Raw genomic sequence first — 18,663 nt, 5'->3', positions numbered from 1 at the left:
GCCAGGGCAGTATAAATACCCCACAAGTGACCCCATTTTGGAAAGAAGACACCCCAACGTATTCCGTGAGGGGCATGGCAAGTTCATAGAAGATTTATTTTTCTGGCACAAGTTAGCGGAATTTTTTTAATTTTTTTTCTTACAAAGTCTCATATTCCACTAACTTGTGACAAAAAATAAAACTTTACATGAACTCACCATACCCCTCACGGAATACCTTGGGGTGTCTTCTTTCCAAAATGGGGTCACTTGTGGGGTATTTATACTGCCCTGGAATTTTAGGGGCCCTAAAGCGTGAGAAGTAGTTTGGAATCCAAATGCATAAAAATGCCTTGTGAAATCCTAAAGGTACTCATTGGAATTTGGGCCCCTTTGTGCACCTAGGCTGCAAAAAAGTGTCACACATGTGGTATCGCCGTACTCAGAAGAAGTAGGGCAATGTGTTTTGGGGTGTATTTTTACATATACCTATACTGTGTGTGAGAAATAGCTCTGTAAATGACAACTTTTTCCATTTTTTTTATACTAAGTTGTCAATTTACAGAGATATTTCTCACACACACAGTATGGGTATATGTAAAAATACACCCAAAAACACATTGCCCTACTTCTCCTGAGTTCGGCGATACCACGTATGACACTTTTTTGCAGCCAAGATGCGCAAAGGGGCCGAAAGTCCAACGAGTACCTTTTAGGAGGGCATTTTTAGGCATTTGGATTCCAGACTTCTTCTCACGCTTTAGGGCCCCTAAAATGCCAGGGCAGTATAAATACCCCACATGTGACTCCATTTTGGAAAGAAGACACCCCAAGGTATTCCGTGAGGGGCATGGCGAGTTCATAGAAGTTTTTTTTTTTTTGGCACAAGTTAGCAGAAATTGTTTTATTTTAATTTTTTTCTCACAAAGTCTCCCTTTCCGCTAACTTGTGACAAAAAGTTCAATCTTTGACTCAATATGCCCCTCAGTGAATACCTTGGGGTGTCTTCTTTCCAAAATGGGGTCATTTGTGGGGTGTTTGTACTGCCCTGGCATTTGAGGGTCTCCGCAATCATTACATGTATGGGCACAGCATTAGGAGTTTCTGCTATTCTCCTTAGGGCTCATGCACACGACAGTTGTTTGGGTCCGCATCAGAGCTGCCGTTTGGCAGCTCGGATGCGGACCCATTCATTTCAATGGGGCCGCAAAAGATGCGGACAGAACTCCGTGTGCTGTCCGCATCCGTGGCTCCGTTCCGCGGCCCCGCTAAAAAAAAATATAACATGTCCTATTCTTGTCCGCGCTTTGCAGACAAGAATAGGTATTTATATTGCCGGCAGTTTCTGTCTGGCCAATTATCTGCATTTTTGGTATTCCGGTAGCACCCAGCATGATCCAGAGAACGCTGTTCTCTGTTGGAACAGCCTGCCGGAACTTGTGCCACAGATGTGGAACTAACCTTAAGGTGTTTTCCCAAGATTTTAATGCTGATAAAGTTTTATGCGAATGGACTTCAGATGTTTCATCTGAAGTCGATTCGCTCATCCTTAGTCATGAGTATGTGATCGGTGGGGGTCCAACAACCCGGGACCCCCGCCGATTAGCTGTTCGAGAAGGCAGCAGCACTCCTGTGAGCACAGTGGCCTTCTCTCTGCTTTTTCTAGGCCAGTGACATCACGTTCATTGTTCACATGGCCTTGGAGCAGATCAGCCCAAATTAAATAAATGGGGGTGAGCTGCGATACCAAGCACCGCCACTATATTATGCACGGTACTTTGCTGGGTGAGCTGTGAAAAGGCCATAGCGCTCACGGGAGCACCACTGCCTTCTCAAAGCAGCTGATCAGCAGGGGTCCCAGGTGTCGGACCCCCACCGATCATATACTGAAGACCAATCCAGAGGATAGGTCATCAGTAGTAAAATCCCAGAAAACCTTTATCTGCTAGGAGAAAGAAGTCATCGAAAGCACTTTCTTATCAAGCATGGCTCTAACTATCTAGGCAGATGTAAAGATATGAGAGTATGACCAATTCCCCAAAAACAGGACCTAAGAAGAATTATGGGGAAACCTTATTTTTTAGATACTTTTTTTCCCCCTCTACTCTTTCTCTATTCCTCCTGAGGGGGATGGATGGGTAGCAGTAATTGTATCATGATGATATAATGTAATTTTGTAAAATAGTTAAACAAAAAAATAAATAAAAAAACAACAAACACAAAAAGAAAAACCCAGGCCTGTTGAGCAGATAGGATCCTGCATCAAACAAGTCATTACTCAAACGTTTACAAGGGGATGCTAAACAATGGTAGACATGGTCCTGTCCCAACATTTTTGATAGGTGTTGCTGCAATCAAGTTGTACAAGTTAATTTTAACATCTGATATGTGTGCTATGATCTATTGTAAATAAAATACGGGCTATGAGATTTGCAAATAATTGCATTCTGTTTTAATTTACATTTTACACACAGCATCTCAACTTTTTTGGCATTGGGGTCATATTTACATAAGAGTGAAAAAGGTTTGAAGATTTCACAGGCAAATGTGGTTTACAAATAACTATGGTTTGGAGGAACTTCATTTTTAAAGACTGCCATATCATCTGTTTAGAAGGTGAAAATAAGCTGCTATGGTTTTTGGGATTCTGTCATTAGCCATGCAGTTTTTACATGGAAAACCCACATCACAGTGCTGCAGTAATTCACAGTAAAATGTGTGGGTTTGCAATAGGTAACTAGCTGTGTGGCTCATTACAGTAGCGTGAACCCAGCCTTCCTGATCTCTGAATTGCAGGGGCTGTCTCAATCTATTTTCATCACCCATCATTATTGCCGGGGCCCCCACCAGTCACTATAATGGAGCAGTGGTCGAGTATATATATCCAACCACTCCCATTCAATGTGTATTGGACTGACAGCCTAATCCATCAGTCGGCTGTTCCTGTTGTCCCCATAGATAATAACTGGAGCAATTTTACACATGCTCAACTGCTGCTCCAAATTGGGTGTCCACAGTGAAAAACTGGAGGCTTGAAACCAATCTGATACTGGTTACTTATTTTGAAGGATAGGTCATCAACGTAGCAAAAGTGGAAAAGTAAGAATTAGTCTTACCGGTAATGATGTTTACAGGAGTCCGACATGACAGCACTACATGGAGGTTGTCTCCCCCGCCCACTATTGGGACAGGAAACAGAGGTTAAAAGCTCCCCCCCACCATCACCAGTGTTTTATAGATTATCACACAATAATGGGTATCATAGTACACAAAAAGAAGAAAAGGAAGATTACTCTAACCATTAGGGAGGGAACTACCAGTGCTGTCATGTCGGACTCCTGGAAACATCATTACCGGTAAGACTAATTCTTACTTTCCAGGACGTCCTCCATGACAGCACTACATGGAGTAGGAATACCAAATTAATCCAATAACTAGGGAGGGACCGCAGCCTGAAGAACTTTACGTCCAAAAGACTGGTCAATATTCCCTGACACATTTAATCTGTAATGTTTACAAAAGGTTTGGGAGCTTGCCCAGGTGGCTGCCCTACATATCTGGTCGATAGAAGCATTCGCATGTTCGGCCCATGAAGCCGAGACTGCTCTCGTTGAATGAGCCCTAATCTCTTGGGGACAGGGAAGCTCCTGGCTCTGATAGGCCTCTTTAATGACTATTTTAATCCATCTTGCTAATGTTGCTTTAGAAGCTTTCTTGCCTTTATTGCGGCCTGAAAATTGAATAAACAGATTTGAGTCCAATCTAAAAGGTACTGGTAACGTCTAGGTAGGAAAGGAGAGTACGTCTGACGTCTAGAAGATGGAACTCCTTCTCCCTTTCGGTCTTTGGGTCTGTGTAGAAAGTTGGTAGTACTATTTCCTGGTTACGATGAAAGGAAGAAGCTACCTTAGGTATAAAGGACGGGTCTAGCCTTAATATGACTATCTTCACAGATTGTAAGGTACGGCTCACGGATGGTGAGGGCTTGGATCTCTCCTAGCCTACGGGCTGATGTGATGGCTACTAAAAACATCATTTTTAAGGTTAGGTTTCTTAGGCTACTCTCGTGTAGGGGTTCAAAAGTGGTTTTGTTAAGGCATTAAGAACTAGCGACAGATCCCAGGGAGGGACCGGGGACCTTAGTGTTGGTCTAATCCGCGTGGTTGCCTTTAAGAACCTGCTTACCCATCGATTTTCTGACAGGGAGTAATTTAGAAACCAACTTAAGGCTGCAGTTTGAACCTTAAGGGTACTGGGCCTAAGACCCATGTTGAACCCTTCCTGGAGGAAATCAAGAATATCTCCCAAACTCGGGAGTAGAGGATTCTTCCCTCTCAGCGCCATCCAGGAGCAGAATTTTTTCCAGATTTTATTATAAATCGCCGATGTCACCTGTTTATGGCCTCTCTGAATAGTGGCTATTACTTCGTCTGAGAACCCCTGTAATTTTAACAAGTCCCTTTCAGAAGCCACGATGTTAATTTCAGCTTGTTTATTTCCGGATTCCAGATTGGACCCTGATGCAACAGGTCTGGCCTGAGAGGGAGGGGAATTGGTTCTTCTTGACTCAGAGAGGACAGGACCGGGAACCAGGCTTGTTTCGGCCAAAAGGGAGCTATGAAGATCACTTTGGACGATTCCCTGCTGATCTTCTTTAGGGCTACTGAAATCAGAGGGAAAGGAGGAAACGCATACGCCAGCTTCATGTTCCAGGACTGGGATAAAGCGTCTACCGCTGTGGGGTGATCGGCAGGATTCCGGGAGAAGGAGGTTGTTTGAGCATTCTCCCTTGAAGCAAAGAGGTCAATGTCCGGGTATCCCCATGAAGCTGTCAACTCTAGAAACACCTGTCTGTTCAGAGTCCACTCGTTTGGATCTATAAAGTGTCTGCTGAGGAAATCTGCCGACTGGTTTCTTGAACCCTGTAGGTGTACTGCTGAGATTGACAGCACATTCTCCTCTGCCCAGGAAAAAATTTTGTTTGTTAGATTCTGGAGGAGAGGGTATCTTGTTCCTCCCTGATGTTTGAGGAAAGAGACCGCTGTCATGTTGTCTGACAGGATTCGTATGTTCTGTCCGCTCAGAAGATCCTGACTCTGTTTGAGAGTCTCCCAAACGGCCTGAAGTTCTCTGAAGTTTGAAGACCTGTTTTTTATGGTCTGGCTCCAGGTTCCTTGGAAATAGTAGATTCCAACCTTTGCACCCCAACCTTGTTGGCTGGCATCTGTAGTTACTACGACGTACGGATTTAGATTCCAGGAGACGCCTTTTGATAGGTTGCTTGATGTCTGCCACCAATCCAGGGATCTCCGAGCATTCTCCTTTATAAGGATTTTCCGGTCTATGGATCGGTGGTCTCCGTCCTAGACTGATAGAATCATCTTCTGTAGGACTCTCGTGTGATGTTGACTCCACGGTACCGTGAATATGCAAGATGTCATCAGGCCCAGAATGCTCATGGCGTTTCTGATGGTGCACACTGATTTCCCTTGAAATGCTTTTAATTTCTTGACAAGGTTCTGCTGTTTTTGAGGTGGAAGGAAAGACCTCTGTAGGTTCGAATCTAGCAGTGTTCCCAGGAAGATCTTTCTGGTCTCTGGTACTAGGTTCGATTTTTCGCAATTTATAATCCAGCCGAGATCCTGTAAGAGGGATATTGTTGTCTGTGTTTGTGTCGCTAGAACTGGTGCAGAGTCTGCGGTTAGGAGAAGATCGTCTAGATAAGGTACAATCTTTATTCCCTTCAGTCTGAGGAAGGCCACTATCTCTATTATCAACTTTGTAAACACCCGGGGGGCTGTTGATATCCCAAAGGGCAGGCACTGAAACTGATAATGGTTTACTTTCCCTGCTTCCCTTACCGCGAATCTTAGGAATTTTTGGTGGTCCGGATGTATTGGTACATGGTAATAAGCATCTTTTAAGTCCAAGGTGCACATTACCGCTCCCTGAGAAATGAGGGGTGTTGTCGATCTTATCGATTCCATCTTAAAACGACGGTACTTTATGAAGACGTTTAGGGGTTTTAGGTTGATTATAGTTCTGAATGAACCATCTGGTTTTTTGACCAGGAATAACCTTAAAAGATTTTCCTGTGGTGTACCTCCTCCGTACTCTGTCAGCACAAATTTGTGTTGCGGAACAGATATAAATTCTATCTTGTATCCTTCTTGAATAATTTGGAGCACCCAAGGGTTCTGAGTTATTTGGCTCCATGCTGGGAGAAAGGATCTTAATCTCCCCCCGACTGGTCTGGCGTCATTGTTTGTCTTGGGAAGTGTTGGGGTTAAGCAGAAATCCTCTGCCCTTACCCCCTTTAGGATAGGACCATCTCCCCGACTTCCCCTTATCCTTATACGTTTGGTTTTTTGGCTGGAATTTTTTCCGAAAAAAGTGTGTCTTCCTAGTTTTTGTTTCAGGAAACCCTATCTTTTTATCTGAGGCCTTCTCAAGAATTTTGTCCAGACTAGGGCCAAACACGTATGATCCTGAAAAAGGGATTGCACATAACTTATTTTTTGAGGTGAGATCACCAGACCAGTTCTTAAGCCACAAAGCCCTTCTTGCGGTGTTCAGAAGGGCCCCGCCTTTAGCTGCGAACCTGACTGACTCTGCTGAGGCGTCCGCTGTAAAGGCTGTCGCCATCTTTAGGAGCGGGATAGTCTCCAAAATGTCCTCCCTGGGAGTTCCCATTGACAAATGATTCTCCAGCTGAGATAACCACAATAATAGGGACCTAGCCACTGAAGTAGCTGCAATGTTAGTAGAAATTAAGGCCGCAGAAGCCTCCCAGGATTTCCTCAGGAGACCATCGGCCTTGCGGTCCATGTGGTCCTTCAGCTGGGAGGAGTCCTCGAATGGGATCGCTGTTTTTTTTAGCTACCCTGGCGAATGGGGCGTCGATCTTGGGGATTTCTTCCCAAGTTTTAGTGTCCTCTTTGTCAAAGGATAAACGACTTTTAAATTCCCTGGGAATAAACAGCCTTTTCTCTACATCCTCCCACTCATCCAGGAACATCTGTTTTAGGCTAGAATTTAAGGGGAACACTTTCCTCCGTTTTGTTATTAGGCCAGCAAACATCGCCTCCTGAATGGACCTCTTAGTTGGTTCGTCTGAGATATCCATAGTCTGTCTAACTGCAGTTAGGAGGGAATCCATATCCTCAGTTGAGAAACAGTACTTGCGTTTCTCCTCATGGGATGAGGAAGGTAAAGACTCCTCTTCTTCCTCCTCTCCTGAATATTCCACCTCTATGACTTCTGGGTCTGACTCCAAGTTTTCCCTAGGTCTTTTAATCCCGGTGGTCTGTTCAGCCACCTTAGGCGTTATTAAGGAGGAAACTGACGCTTTAACCTCTTCTTTAATGATGGCTCTAAGGTCTGTTAAAAGGGACGACTGTTCCTCTTTCATCATTTTGTTAATACAATCGGCACAAAGCTTCTTTGTATATGACTCCTGAAGCCTTTTGCTGCAAATAGCGCATCTTTTGGGCTTCTTTTTAATGTCCACCTTTAGGGTAGGATCTTTCTCCCCCTAGGAAACATGATGATAGAAAACAGGCCCTAAACCTTCTGAGCCTATCATTATTCCCACCATGTAGTGCTGGGTTCACTCACATGTCCCTGGGCAGGAGGGTCTGGGGACTGCTCTCTCATACCGGACGAATCCATGACTGAGGGACTGACACCTAGCCCAACCAGACTTTAAATGCCACTGGCACTTACCCCTCCTGACGTGGATGCTCCTCCCATAGACTCTGGATGGACGCGAGGCCGACCACTAGGCCTCCAGCGTCCCTCGCCGCTTGGGGACCGATCGCAGGGCGCCGCCATACTGGATCCGGCGTCGGAGGTCACGCACATGCGCACTCCTTCGCCGGCGCTTAGGCGTCACTTCCGGCTCAGCGGAGAAGCGAGAAGTGGATGCTCCAGCTCCCGCGCGATCCCTCCTGGAGGAGCGTCCTGCAGCCCAGAGCCCCAGCGGGGTTGCGACTACCGTTTCCCAGCCCCTGGTATACACGCTTCCAGCCGAGAGCCGTATGACCCACAGGTACTGGAGAGGGCTGGGAGGCTAAGGGACCCCAGCTTAGGGGTTTTAGCCCGGCGAAGAAAAAGAAAAAATTTCTACAGGTCTACAAGAGACCCCTCTCTGCCCTGTCCATTATTGGGACAGGAAAAAACACTGGTGATGGTGGGGGGGAGCTTTTAACCTCTCTGTTTCCTGTCCCAATAGTGGGCGGGGGAGACAACCTCCATGTAGTGCTGTCATGGAGGACGTCCTGGAAAACCCTTTAATGGGAACCTGTCAGTCTTTTACCCCCTGCATGCGCTACTTTCCAGTCATGCTTGAAGTCAAGGGGGCAGCGGCCTCCTCGCTTCAAGTTATGGTAACCGCGCCCCCTTCCTGCCCCTTCGCCTGAGACCGACGGCTGGCTGTTCAGCAAAACCACCTAAACTGTCGTGCAGAAGCGCTGTCATCATTAGAAACACACTGCTGTCTACTTGAAGGTACTGCATGCAGTTTGGGGTGGTTTTCCCCACTGACAGGTTTTCTTACTTCAGCAAATGGCATTTATCATGTAGACAAAGTTAATACAAGGCACTTACTAATTTATTCCCACGGTCCTGGCCACCAGAGAAGCCAGTACCTTTTCCTATAGTTTGCAAGCACAGCCACCACTGCTGGATTGCAGGGTGGTTGTAACCATGGAGACGATAAGTGAATAATGTGATGGAAAAATTAATCTAGCCAGCAAAGGAGACAATATGAATAATCACAATACCAGGGCAGTGGAGTCTGTAGATAAATGGTACTTCCGACTCGTCTGTATTTAATATGCAAATGTATTTTATACATTACTTGAAGGAAATAAAGGCAACATACATGTCATTACCACAGAACTACTGGCTAGGAAGCTGCTGCCTTCTCCTTTGTGTGCTGATCTTCTGCTGAAGATAGGGCAGTTGGAGGATCCAGGAAGGGGCATTTATTGTAAAACATGATTTCCCTAGTAGAATCCCATAGTCATGTTTAAAGTTTAAGCTAACAATCTGAGTTTACAAGTTTTTATAGCCTTAGCTGAATGACAGCAGTTTTTCAAATGGTTTACAGCTTCAGTCTTGAACTATTGACTATCCATTCCCTTCACTTATACAAGTGTCTAGTCCTGCAAAAAACATATTTACCTAATCAGTTATCAGTGAGAGGCTAGGTTAACCATGGGCGTTGCGTTCCCTGTAACAGCAGAACATAACACAATGGAAAGTATAAGTATTGCTTCTCCTTAACTGTGCTTTGCGTGCCATATAGTGAAGCATATGAAAAGCATGCTTCTTCATGGTCACTTAACGTGTTCGTTTTGCGGTAATGTGACGCACTGCATGCATTGGCCTTTATTCTTACAGTAGAGAAGTACCGTATTTTTCGCAAAAGTGGGGGGAAAATAGCAGTGCGTCTTATGGGGCGAATGCTGCGACCGTCCGGTGAATAGGCTGAGAGGGAGGAGGGGCTGGGGGCCGGCATCTGTTTCTGTAATGGCAGCGGGGCCCGGTGCAGTCACTGTATTCTACTACACCGGGCCCCGCTCACTGTAGTATACGGTAATCATATCCAACTTGTGGGTATTGTTAAAGTATTCCAATCATCTTACATCTAGCGCTGTACTACTTACTACTAACTTCTTGGCAGTCAGGAGGCCGGGTGGGCGCTCGTAGCGTAGTTCACTAAGTCACGCGCCTGCTCCGCCCACTTTATGAATGAAGCAGGCACCGGGCCCCGCTGGCATTACAGAAACAGATGCCGGCCCCCATTCACTACACAGGGACACTGTTATGGGGGGGGGATCTGTGGATGACACATAAGATAAGATGCTATATATTTGTCATCCACAGATGCCCCCACAATGATCCCCCATAACAGTGCCACCCACAGATGCCCCCATAACAGTGCCACCCACAGATGCCCCCATAACAGTGCCACCCACAGATGCCCCCATAACAGTGCCACCCACAGACCACCATTAGTTCAAAACCCACCAAAAGCACACCTTTTGGTTCAAAATATTTTTTTTCTTATTTTCCTCCTCAAAAACCTAGGTGCGTCTTATGGGTGAAAAATACGGTAATTAATTATAACTTTTTGTGAATTGGGACATTTAAACTTGCTTTTTTTTTTTATTCCAATTTAAATCTAGTAGGAGTCTGTTCATTTTTTGCCGACTCCAGGTACCCAAAATTGCCTTTGACTCAGACTCCACAGCCCTGCACAATACATTAGTAAGTGCCTTGTATTAACTTTCTCTAGGTGATAAATGTAATTTACTGAAGAAGTGAGACAACCCCTGTAAGTCTCATTTATGATCTGCGACTTTAAAAAGTCGCATCTCCACGCCAGGCACCCCCTGGGTGTACTTTTACAAATACAGGCATACACCACATTGCTATACAAAAAATGCTAAGCAGGTGGCTCACTTTGATTTGCCACGACAGGTGCACAAGTTCAAAAAACACCCCTTGGTTCTATTGAGTAAATGTAGATTGGATAGAACCGGCACTCAAAACATTCGGAATATACGTGGAAATTGATAAAAATTATTTATTAAACAATAAACGCTAATTAAGCTATATTCTGTGTACATCAGAGTAAAATTCATAAAAATGACATAAAAAACATATAAAACATATATATAGACCAAATGGATATATATCTCTATGATAAAGAGATCTCAATGCTGAGCACAGCAGGCTGTATCCGTGTCCCCCCCGGTTGGGTAAGGCTATTGGATCGCAGGCGTCTGCGACAGAGCAGAGTAAGTGTGTTTGATACAGTGGGGGAAATAATTATTTGACCCCTCACTGATTTTGTAAGTTTGTCCAATGACAAATAAATGAAAAGTCTCAGAACAGTATCATTTCAATGGTAGGTTTATTGTAACAGTGGCAGATAGCACATCAAAAGGAAAATCGAAAAAATAACTTTAAATAAAAGATAGCAACTGATTTGCATTTCATTGAGTGAAATAAGTATTTGAACCCCTACCAACCATTAAGAGTTCTGGCTCCCACAGAGTGGTTAGACACTTCTACTCAATTAGTCACCCTCATTAAGGACACCTGTCTTAACTAGTCACCTGTATAAAAGACACCTGTCCACAGAATCAATCAATCAAGCAGACTCCAAACTCTCCAACATGGGAAAGACCAAAGAGCTGTCCAAGGATGTCAGAGACAAAATTGTAGACCTGCACAAGGCTGGAATGGGCTACAAAACCATTAGCAAGAAGCTGGGAGAGAAGGTGACAACTGTTGGTGCGATTGTTCGAAAATGGAAGGAGCACAAAATGAACATCAATCGACCTCGCTCTGGGGCTCCACGCAAGATCTCACCTCGTGGGGTGTCAATGGTTCTGAGAAAGGTGAAAAAGCATCCTAGAACTACACGGGAGGAGTTAGTTAATGACCTCAAATTAGCAGGGACCACAGTCACCAAGAAAACCATTGGAAACACATTACACCGCAATGGATTAAAATCCTGCAGGGCTCGCAAGGTCCCCCTGCTCAGGAAGGCACATGTGCAGGCCCGTCTGAAGTTTGCCAATGAACACCTGAATGATTCAGAGAGTGACTGGGAGAAGGTGCTGTGGTCTGATGATACCAAAATAGAGCTCTTTGGCATTAACTCAACTCGCTGTGTTTGGAGGAAGAAAAATGCTGCCTATGACCCCCAAAACACCGTCCCCACCGTCAAGCATGGGGGTGGAAACATTTTGCTTTGGGGGTGTTTTTCTGCTAAGGGCACAGGACAACTTATTCGCATAAACGGGAAAATGGACGGAGCCATGTATCGTGAAATCCTGAGCGACAACCTCCTTCCCTCTGCCAGGAAACTGAAAATGGGTCGTGGATGGGTGTTCCAGCACGACAATGACCCAAAACATACAGCAAAGGCAACAAAGGAGTGGCTCAAGAAGAAGCACATTAAGGTCATGGAGTGGCCTAGTCAGTCTCCGGACCTTAATCCAATCGAAAACCTATGGAGGGAGCTCAAGCTCAGAGTTGCACAGAGACAGCCTCGAAACCTTAGGGATTTAGAGATGATCTGCAAAGAGGAGTGGACCAACATTCCTCCTAAAATGTGCGCAAACTTGGTCATCAATTACAAGAAACGTTTGACCTCTGTGCTTGCAAACAAGGGTTTTTCCACCAAGTATTAAGTCTTTTTTTGTTATAGGGTTCAAATACTTATTTCACTCAATGAAATGCAAATCAGTTGCTATCTTTTATTTAAAGTTATTTTTTCGATTTTCCTTTTGATGTGCTATCTGCCACTGTTACAATAAACCTACCATTGAAATGATACTGTTCTGAGACTTTTCATTTCTTTGTCATTGGACAAACTTACAAAATCAGTGAGGGGTCAAATAATTATTTCCCCCACTGTATATATTCGATGGTATGTTTTCATACAATAATACTATTTTTACAATAAAATCAATAGCATATATCCCACATGCATATGATTGCAGCAACGTATAGGATAAGGGATAAAGGATAATCAAATATGGTCTGTATTTTGAACCATGGATGGATTGTCCAGCACCTAAAGCGGTCTCAGATTCAAAGTCAATTATCCTGCACGTCTGTGATCACAGTACTTGTGCCACCTCTCATGCAGCAAATCGGTATAGTTCCACTGAACTTGATGTTACTCACTGTGTCCCCGTGTAGGCTCACTCGGTTAGGTCTGCGGAGGGATTTCTACCGTGGCGTCCCACGCTTCAGCCTTTCTCCACTGTATTTGTGTCGGGTCCGGTTTGTGCTAGGATCCCGTCTCTACTATCGCGAGAGACCTGTGTTGGACCTGTATTAGCTGTTGCACTTCGGTGAGTCTTACAACACTTCTTGATCTTCTGTAAGTGGATATGTTCTCCGTCCTTTTAGTACATGGCCATGCACTGCTGAGATGATTTTTTCACAGGTAATACGCCCAGACGCGTTTCGAGATATCTTATCTCTTCCTCAGTGGGTATATCCGTATATATACCCACTGAGGAAGAGATAAGATATCTCGAAACGCGTCTGGGCGTATTACCTGTGAAAGAATCATCTCAGCAGTGCATGGCCATGTACTAAAAGGACGGAGAACATATCCACTTACAGAAGATCAAGAAGTGTTGTAAGACTCACCGAAGTGCAACAGCTGAAACAGCTAATACAGGTCCAACACAGGTCTCTCGCGATAGTAGAGACGGGATCCTAGCACAAACCGGACCAGACACAAATACAGCGGAGAAAGGCTGAAGCGTGGGACGCCACGGTAGAAATCCCTCCGCAGACCTAACCGAGTGAGCCTACACGGGGACACAGTGAGTAACATCAAGTTCAGTGGAACTATACTGATTTTCTGCATGAGAGGCGGCACAGGTACTGTGATCACAGACGTGCTGGATAATTGACTTTGAATCTGAGACCGCTATAGGTGCTGGACAATCCATCCATGGTTCAAAATACAGACCATATTTGATTATCCTTTATCCCTTATCCTATACGTTGCTGCAATCATATGCATGTGGGATATATGCTATTGATTTTATTGTAAAAATAGTATTATTGTATGAAAATATACCATCGAATATATATCAAACACACTTACTCTGCTCTGTCGCAGACGCCTGCGATCCAATAGCCTTACCCAACCGGGGGGGACACGGATACAGCCTGCTGTGCTCAGCATTGAGATCTCTTTATCATAGAGATATATATCCATTTGGTCTATATATATGTTTTATATGCTTTTTATGTCATTTTTATGAATTTTACTCTGATGTACACAGAATATAGCTTAATTAGCGTTTATTGTTTAATAAATAATTTTTATCAATTTCCACGTATATTCCGAATGTTTTGAGTGCCGGTTCTATCCAATCTACATACACCACATTGCACTTGTATTATATATATGAATATATTTGGCACATTAGATCAGGTAGTAGTATGGGGTTATTTTCAATTGTGCAATCACAGTTTTTGGAGGCTAAGAAGGTGTTCTTACCGCAGAAGCTATTTTTGGCCATGCCAGTGACATTACTAAGACATCATCTGCAGACGGTGGAGTCTCCAAGTTCCACTGCGTGAATGATTGAAAGATGGATCTGACATTTAAAGAACGCTCCTGGAAATAAAATGATAATTTGTAAATTCCAATATTACAAATATCAAATCATAATATAAAATATCTTAGAGTCACAAGAAAAGTAATTGCAAAAATTAATAGGAGCCCATTTGTTCTTTCCGAAATACTGGATAAACTTCAGTTGGGGTTTGGAGGTGATGGCTTAGATGAAGATCATCCAGTAGTTCAAACGGAGGTTCACAAAGGTGACCAAGTACCACCATTAATAGAATGCATAGACTGTAATATGGTTGGTCTGATGTGAACAGTAGCTTTTATAAACCTTTTAATCCATCTGTTCTCCACCAGAGACAGGTCGAACAACTAAAAGCTGAAAACTTTACCTTTAGTGTACTTGGAGTCCTTTTTTGAAACCTGAATGCAAGAAGTCCAGAATATCGGGGATCTTGGGGGAGAACTGCTCCTGTTTTTTTTGTTTTGTTTAGTTTTTTTAATTGTAATATGTACAGAATTGTTTCCATACTTTTTTTTTTTTTTATAGACCGCGAAGAGAACCTGCTTCCTACCGTGTTGTATGGTTTCAAACACACTGTCTGAGAGGCCTCAGGCCTTTAAGATTTCCCTCTCAAGATCCACACTGTTAATATCAGTTTCTCCACATGTGAATATAAAAAGAATCCCTGCAAGAGAAGATCTTCTCTTGATGGAAGGGGAATCAGATCCTCCAGGGACAGATTCATTAGAACTGAAAACTTTTTTTGGCCAGTACGGGAGATCGTGATTATACAGCAAGATTTGCCCCTGGCAAACTATGATTTTTAAACATGATGAAAGATTCCAATTGCCCAATAAAAGAGCATTTGCTCATTCATCGGGTAATAGGCGGCAGTATTACACTGCCAGATCGTCGCTAACAAGCGTTAACGATTAACTGGCTGACCACTGGCCAGTGTAATACAGCCTTAAGGTTCTAGGGCAGGGGTACTCAACTAGTTTTATTAAAGGTCCACATACCAGGGTCTGCAGTCAGGTGAAGGTCCGAGCTGAACGCCAACAGTAAAGATGCCATGCGATCATGTGATCCATGCACGTGGGGCGCTCTGACGTTATAGTGGAGCGCCCCGGGTAAGTCCCAGAATTAGTAATGGCCACATTAGTGCCCCAGTAAGAATAATGTCCCCATTAGTGCCCCCAGTAAGAGTATTGCCCCCATTAGTGCCCCCCTTCTCTGCTTTTGCAAAAAAAAAAACATTTGCATTCACCTGGCTGCGGTGAACATTCGCTGCTGACTGCAAGCTCAGGACCGGTGCTCCAACGTGATGGCGTCTTGTAGGTCCTGTCCTGAGCTTCTAGTCAGCAGGGAGTGTTCTCCACAGCGTCAGCAAATGGAGGTGGAGGTACCGTAATACAGTGTTTCCCAACCAGTGTGCCTCCAGCTGTTGCAAAACTACAACTCCCAGCATGCCCGCACAGCCAAAGGCTGTCCAGGCATTCTGGGAGTTGTAGTTTTGCAACAGCTGGAGGCACACTGGTTGGGAAACACTGCCGTAATATATATTTTTTTTTACTAGCACAAGTAGCGGTGGAGGTAACGGCTGTACTATGGGCGTTCCATGATGGAAGCGCTCATTAGTAAGGGTACTTTCACACTTGCAGCAGGATGGATCCGACAGGCTGCTCACCCTGTCAGATCCATCTTGCCACTACTTCGCCGTGCCGCTGCTCTGTGCCCATCGACTATAATGGGGATGGGGGCAGAGTTACGGCGCAGCACGGTGAGAGGCCGCCAGACTAAAAGTACTACATGTCCGACTTTTTCGTCTGGCGGCCCCCTCAATATAATAAACATTGGTGGCGCAGTGCGCCCCCCTCAAAATAATAAACATTGGTGGCGCAGTGCGCCCCCCCTCAAAATAATAAACATTGGTGGCGCAGTGCGCCCCCCCATCAATATAATAAACATTGGTGGCGCAGTGTGCCCCCCAATATAATAAACATTGGTGGCGCAGTGTGCCCCCCAATATAATAAACATTGGTGGCGCAGTGTGCCCCCCCAATATAATAAACATTGGTGGCGCAGTGCGCCCCCCCTCAATATAATAAACATTGGTGGCGCAGTGCGCCCCCCCTCAATATAATAAACATTGGTGGCGCAGTGTGCCCCCCAATATAATAAACATTGGTGGCGCAGTGTGCCCCCCCAATATAATAAACATTGGTGGCGCAGTGTGCCCCCCCAATATAATAAACATTGGTGGCGCAGTGTGCCCCCCAACATAATAAACATTGGTGGCGCAGTGTGCCCCCCAATATAATAAACATTGGTGGCGCAGTGTGCCCCCCAATATAATAAACATTGGTGGCGCAGTGCGCCCCCCAATATAATAAACATTGGTGGCGCAGTGCGCCCCCCCCAACATAATAAACATTGGTGGCGCAGTGTGCCCCCCAACATAATAAACATTGGTGGCGCAGTGTGCCCCCCAATATAATAAACATTGGTGGCGCAGTGCGCCCCCCCCAACATAATAAACATTGGTGGCGCAGTGTGCCCCCCAACATAATAAACATTGGTGGCGCAGTGTGCCCCCCAACATAATAAACATTGGTGGCGCAGTGTGCCCCCCAACATAATAAACATTGGTGGCGCAGTGCGCCCCCCCTCAAAATAATAAACATTGGTGGCGCAGTGCGCCCCCCAATATAATAAACATTGGTGGCGCAGTGCGCCCCCCAATATAATAAACATTGGTGGCGCAGTGGGCAGTGCCAATGAGGGTTAAAAAATAATTTACTCACCTCCTCCAGTTGATCGATTAGCTGCCGGTCTCCAGTTCTTACTTCTTTCTTCAGGACCTGTGGTGACATCACTGAGCTCATCACATGATCCATCACCATGGTAATGGGCCATGTGATGAGCTCAGTGACGTCACCACAGGTCCTGAAGAAAGAAGTAAGAACAGGAGACCGGCAGTTAAGCGATCAACTGGAGGAGGTGAGTTAATTTTCTTTTATTATTTTTAACCCTCATTGGCACTTCCCACTGAGCCACCAATGTTTCTTATAATGGGGAAGGGGGGGGGCGCACTGTGCCACCAACGTTTCTTATACAAATACAGGAGGCGGGTGCTGGAATCAAATAGCCGGCACCCGACCTTTGTGACAGGGGGCTGCGATCAGCTACAATTAACCCCTCAGGTACCGCACCTGAAGGGTTAACTCAACTGCAGCTGATCGCAGCTCCCTGTCACAGAGGTCGGGTGCCGGCTATTTGATTCCAGCACCCGCCTCCTGTATTTGTATTACAGGTCGGTTTTCATCATTGGTGGCGCAGTGGCCACAGCCCCTCCCCTCCTCCTCCTGCCGCTTCTTATTGGCAGCGGCGGGGACAGCAGCAGCACAGGGGGGAGGGAGAGACTCCTCCTGTGCCCGCCGCTGTATTGAGCAGAGCTGCCAGAGTGTGCAGGAGGAGGAGCGCTACATGTGGAGGAAGCCCTGTCTCACTGCGCTGTGGGACAGGTGGAAGTGCGCCGGTAAGCTCCTCCTCCTGCACGGCACAGTGTGCAGGAGAGGAGGAGCGCTCTGAAGGATGGCCGGGGTCCGGACAACTGGCGGCCGCGGTCCGTATTTGGACCGCGGTCCGCCAGTTGAGTACCCCTGTTCTAGGGAGTCCCCTGCTGTAAGTTTGCTGGAGAAATCCATCACTCTAAAGACTGTTTCACCTTTGGAATCATAAGCATCGTTGAAAAAGCACATGCCAGATGAAACCTCTATAGTATTAAAATTGCATCTACCGCCAAAGGCCTGTCCTGACGATTTAGGGAGCAAAATAGAGAAACCCTTCTGTTGTTCCTGCTGGCGAATAAGGATGATTACACTTACCGGTAATCAGACTTTCCAGACCCCACGACCGCACCACAGAGAGAGAGGATCCACCCACAGGGACAGGAAACCTACAGAATAAAAAGGCGGAGCTTCTCTCCAACCTTAGTGGTTTACAGAGCATGAGAGTGACTCCAACCTAGGTTAGTTCATCTAATTATATATCTTTATTTTTTATTTTTCCTTTTACACCCTGTGCAACTTAAAGGGAGTCTGTCACCAGATTGTGACCTTATAGACCGCTTACATAGCGCTCTAGCATAGCAGTCTATGATTCTAATGGTACCTTTGATGTTTTCTTGTGAAGTTCCCCCAAGGCAAAAACTGACTTTTATTCATATGTAAATTAGGGCTCACAAGTGCCCAGGGCGGCGTTCACCTCGTTGGTACCTCTTTTCGTCATATCCCCGCCCCAGCCTCTTCCTCTGCCCGCCCCGCTCTTCCTTTGCGTCCTCCTTCTCTGCAGCGAGATCCCGGGCCTGCACTATCCATTGCTTGGCCGGGGCATGCGCACTGCGATGCCCATTGTGGGCACGGCATCGCAGTAGCTACTGCGCATGCGCCGGCCAGCGGCGAGGAGGCGGACCAGAGACACCCACAATGGGCATCACCCAGACTGTAAGGTAGAAGGAGAAGACTACACGGCAGCCTTACAGGCGTTCAGCCGACCA

The 18,663-nt window shown here is 45.6% G+C and overlaps 1 protein-coding gene across 1 annotated transcript in view; it reads right to left on the bottom strand.

Moving 5' to 3' along the window:
* Positions 1–18,663, bottom strand: part of RNASEH2C (ribonuclease H2 subunit C) — a 64,207-nt gene that overhangs the window by 10,819 nt on the left and 34,725 nt on the right. The window contains exon 3 of the mRNA XM_040410179.1: positions 14,030–14,149. Within this exon, the coding sequence (XP_040266113.1) occupies positions 14,030–14,149 (120 nt within the window). The remainder of the gene's footprint in view (positions 1–14,029; positions 14,150–18,663) is intronic.

Source organism: Bufo bufo, chromosome 10, assembly GCF_905171765.1.
Source record: "Bufo bufo chromosome 10, aBufBuf1.1, whole genome shotgun sequence".
NCBI classification, from domain to species: domain Eukaryota; kingdom Metazoa; phylum Chordata; class Amphibia; order Anura; family Bufonidae; genus Bufo; species Bufo bufo.
Note: the sequence above shows the minus strand (reverse complement) of the source record. Positions and strands in the feature narration are given on the sequence as shown.